This window comes from Bremia lactucae (assembly GCF_004359215.1).
Source record: "Bremia lactucae strain SF5 chromosome Unknown BlacSF5_NotPlaced_172_SHOA01000114.1_28562bp, whole genome shotgun sequence".
Taxonomy (NCBI): Eukaryota; Oomycota; class Peronosporomycetes; order Peronosporales; family Peronosporaceae; genus Bremia; species Bremia lactucae.
In genome coordinates, this window is record NW_027152185.1 from 1 (window position 1) to 4056 (window position 4056).

Genomic DNA, 4056 nt, shown 5'->3' on the forward strand with positions numbered 1-4056 from the left:
AGATGCTTGGCTTTCAATACGTGGTAGCCAAATCGCGCGAGCTCTCGTCTGTCGTGGAACGGGAGATTTCCGGCGTCACTAATCGATCGTCGTCTTTCGTTGCTGCATTTGATGGAGGTGCTGCTGCAGCATCGACGGAAGAAAAAACTCCAGCTGAGGTATACGAAGCGTCCGATCGCAACGAAGGCGAGAGATTCCTCCGGATTCAGCAAAATCGCCAGTTGCAGGCTGAACAGAACCACCACAGACTCCTTGATAGGTACTTCTAAATCTAATAAATCTTCTCGTGGGTACTAATGTATCGTTGAAAGTGGTCAGGAACTCGAAACTGCGTTAAGGCAAGCGCGGGCTACCTTACAAGCTCAAGCCACGAGCGAGCAATTTCTAGCACAAAACTTTCATTTGGTGTCTCACGTGCGTCGGGAGCTCCAAAATATGCACGCAATCGTACTTCGAGTGGCCGAAGAAGCGGACTGCGTTGAAAAGCTGCTACTTCAACGCTGCGAAGAGAATGTTGCTCGCCAGAAGGCTGATTTGGCCTCGACCCAGCAATTGGAGCTGGAAAAGTTTGAAATTCAAATTGCGCGCGAGTCCGAGGAACGGAAACGCAAGCTGCTTGAGATGAAGCGGGAAGAGCTCTCAAGAGCTTTTGTGAAGGACTTGCAGACGTACCAAATGCGAGTGACTCCATGTGAAGGTGGAAGTACTACTGCGCTTGACTTGCAAGAGGAGGATTGGAAGCAGGAATCACTGGACGAAGTGGAATTGGTTGTCATGGCTAATTCGGATCAATTGGAAGCGTTTTATGAGTCCGAACACGAGGACGAGGAGAAACAGTTCGTGTCGAATAAGATAGAGAAATGGACAGAGAGTCGGGTTCCTGGGGACAAGTGTGACGCGGAATCAACGGTTAATGAAAAGGAAATTATTGGGATGGCAGAAAGGAGCAAAGATATTTAGAATGGTGAAGTTGTGTCAAGGTTTATGGTTGATGTTAATTCTACATTAACTTTTTTCGCGTCAATAAAATTCCTTATCCGAGGTAATAAAAAGATAGACTCTTAATTACGCATGAAAGTGATTTTTAAGATATGTGTTGTGCAAATTATGCGAGATTCAAGTAGTGGTAAGCTCATGCATAAATATCAAAGGTTCAGCTACTTTTTGCTTCTCCAATTCAAGCCAGAAATCTTAAAGATTAAATTTCGTAACCACCTGCTGTTGGAAGAGCCCGACGTAAAATTGCTTTGAATTCGGGAATTACAAGCCTATGCTTCGTATTCGCTTGTAACGGGCTAAAGTTGCCCTAATCTTACACAGTACCCGTAAAGTACACTGCTAACGGGGTGTATCGTTACATGAAATTAACACTGAAGGTTGTTAATAAATATATTATCGAAAAGGTAGATAATATTTGGAGGATATTACTTTATACAGTTATGTTCAGAATTCTTATCCATAAATAGGTATAGGGTCACAATGTGAACCACACCCAAGTGGTGGGTCTAATTACATTATTTAAGTTTTTGACCATCCCCTTGGGTACACAAAGTATACTTAACGCGGACTGTGCAACATAAGGGCAACTTTAGCCCGTTGCACCATCCTTCTCTTTAAGAACGAATTTACATTTTGTAGTTCGTCAAAGAGGAAGGATGAACTGAGAGCTGATTTACGCACGCACCGCCTAGTTCACTCAATCACGCTCGCGACCTGTGTATACATATACTGCGCCAAAGTTGTTATCTACAGGGGCAATGGTGGGTCGTCCGCGACGACACGCACTAAACCACGCGCTATAAGCACACACCGAGTTAACACGCCGGCAGCGTTTAGTGTTTTAGTCGAAAAGCCGACAGCTACTGCTGCTGTCGTATTAACGGGGCTAAAGGATCCATCCTGTAACGGGGTGTATCGTTACGTAAAATTAACACTTAAAGGTTGTGAATTAATATATTATTTAAAAGGTAGATAATATTTGAAGAATATTACTTTACATGGTAATATTCTAAAAAGCTTATCCATCAGTAGATATAGACCATTATATCTACTTTCCCCGCGGTCCAGTCAGCGCTGGACGCGCGCAAAGAGAAAGGCAGATAAGGCTTTGAGTACATATTTGTATTAGTTTATAGTTAAGTTGATAGAAACAAGAACTTAATTATATTACTACAGTTTTCATTTTACCCTCTTTAAAGCATGTGCTTAAATAGAGTCTTCCTCGGCACGTACGAGTGTACGTGAAGTGACGTGAGGCACCACTCGCACTGAGGCAGTGCAAAGTGGGCTTGTACTGAAGTAGTACAAGTCGAAGTGCCCCGTTACACCTGGTAGCACTTAATAGTCCGTCCAAGGACCACAGTTCCATTGTCTAACATGGACATGTTAGATGATAGTGGGAATACGCATCACGTTTCGCGTAATAACTACTCCTTTCTAAGTGACATAGAAAGGAGTGCGGTCGAACGAATGTGTTCGACCGTAGGGAACGATGCCATCTTGGCCTTGCTGTCCGGTTTAGACAGAGATGCCCTCCATTCAGCCATCGCCAAGTTCATACAACATGAACTTGACGAGATGAAGGTGAAGGTAACCTTGCTGAATCAGCAAGGCTCTCAACAGGCAGAACTGTTGAAATTACAACAGGTACAGATTCCTGTACCTCGGATGACGCACACGCGTCGTCCCGAAACCTTAAAAGATTAACATCTCTAAGTATAGGGGAGTCGAAGAAGACTCCCTCTTAACATGGTTTGTCGAGTTGGACGATGCCATAAGGGCTCGTCACATCGTCGACGAGCAATTGCAAGTCGGATTTGCTTAGTCAAATTTGGCAGGTCGTGCCAAAACTTGGGCACTAAGCCTAAAGTTGCGAAACCCATATCTCTTTGGGTCGCTAGAAGCTTTTAAAGCCCGGCTCAAACAGACGTTTGAACCGCCTAGGGCTGAGTTCAGAGCTCGACCAGAGCTTCTGAAACTCAAGCAAAGCAAGCGTGATTTTCACGCTTATGCCCAGCACAAACGACTCTAAGCGAGTTGTATCACGAACAATTCAGTTCATGAACATACGTTTAATACGGTGTTCATGCAAGGTTTCACGAATTGTCCCGTACAGACCCACCTGTTCCGCTTGGAATTGGATACGCTTGAAATAACAATATCCGTTGTGAAACAGGAGGACTTTAGCTTGAGACAGGCTTAAGCTAGTCCGTCATCATATCGTCCTCCAAGACGACACGAATTGGGAGGTCCAGAACCTATCGACCTCTCTTGTTTCGAAAGCGTGAAGTCTCGCTTTTCGGACAATAGACGATTGCATAAATGCAGTCGCTGTCAAAAATTTGGACAATACGCTCATAAGTGTAGTGCTCCACGCCCAGTACCGAGAGGCACTGAACGTAATTTTGGACGTTCGCGGGTCCGACGTTGTTGCGAAATCGCAACAGCGAGGCGGACCGTTAAAAAACGGTCGGGGTCAGTAGGGGCGCAACGCCCTACTGATCCAGCAACCTCAAGAGAATTTGCAAATCTCTTGACTAAAGTTGCTCCAGATGCACAATCATAATTTGTCTCTGCACCTGGTGATGAGGTATCCCTCATCACCTTGAAATTAAAAGTGACAAATGATTTGTTACTTAGAGCCCTAGTGGACTGTGGAGCGTCGAATAACTTTATTCGTGGCGAGTCGCTAGAGAGTCGTAGGCTCAAATATGTTGAGCGCGACATCCCTCCAACGAGGATGACGGTGCGTCTAGCGACAGGCGCATCGATAACAGTAATGAAACGCGTAGTGAAATTTCACTACACGTTAAGAGATTTACAGTATGATGATGATTTCATCGTACTGGATTTGGATGACAAATTTGATGTCATCCTAGGTTTACCTTGGCTCAGAAAATACGAGCCAAGGATCAGCTGGCAGCATCGATCCGTAAAGATGCCTGCCACTTGTTCATCAGATGGCCATCTGATGAACGTCTTGGAGCGTCCACAAGCGTGTGGATGTACTACGAGTGAGTGCGATGGCCTCACTTGTGGTACGGTCGTTAGTACAAC

General features: G+C 45.0%; 1 protein-coding gene across 1 annotated transcript; it reads left to right on the forward strand.

Annotated features, from left to right (window-relative positions):
- Positions 1–2: 2 nt before the first annotated feature.
- Positions 3–1102, forward strand: CCR75_008631 (uncharacterized protein; the record flags this gene model as incomplete). The annotated part of the gene is made up of 2 exons (XM_067966681.1): positions 3–259; positions 312–1102. The coding sequence occupies 2 exons, from the start codon at positions 3–5 to the stop codon at positions 958–960; spliced, it is 906 nt and encodes a 301-aa protein (XP_067816896.1). The 3' UTR covers positions 961–1102.
- Between the last annotated feature and the right edge of the window lie 2954 nt (positions 1103–4056).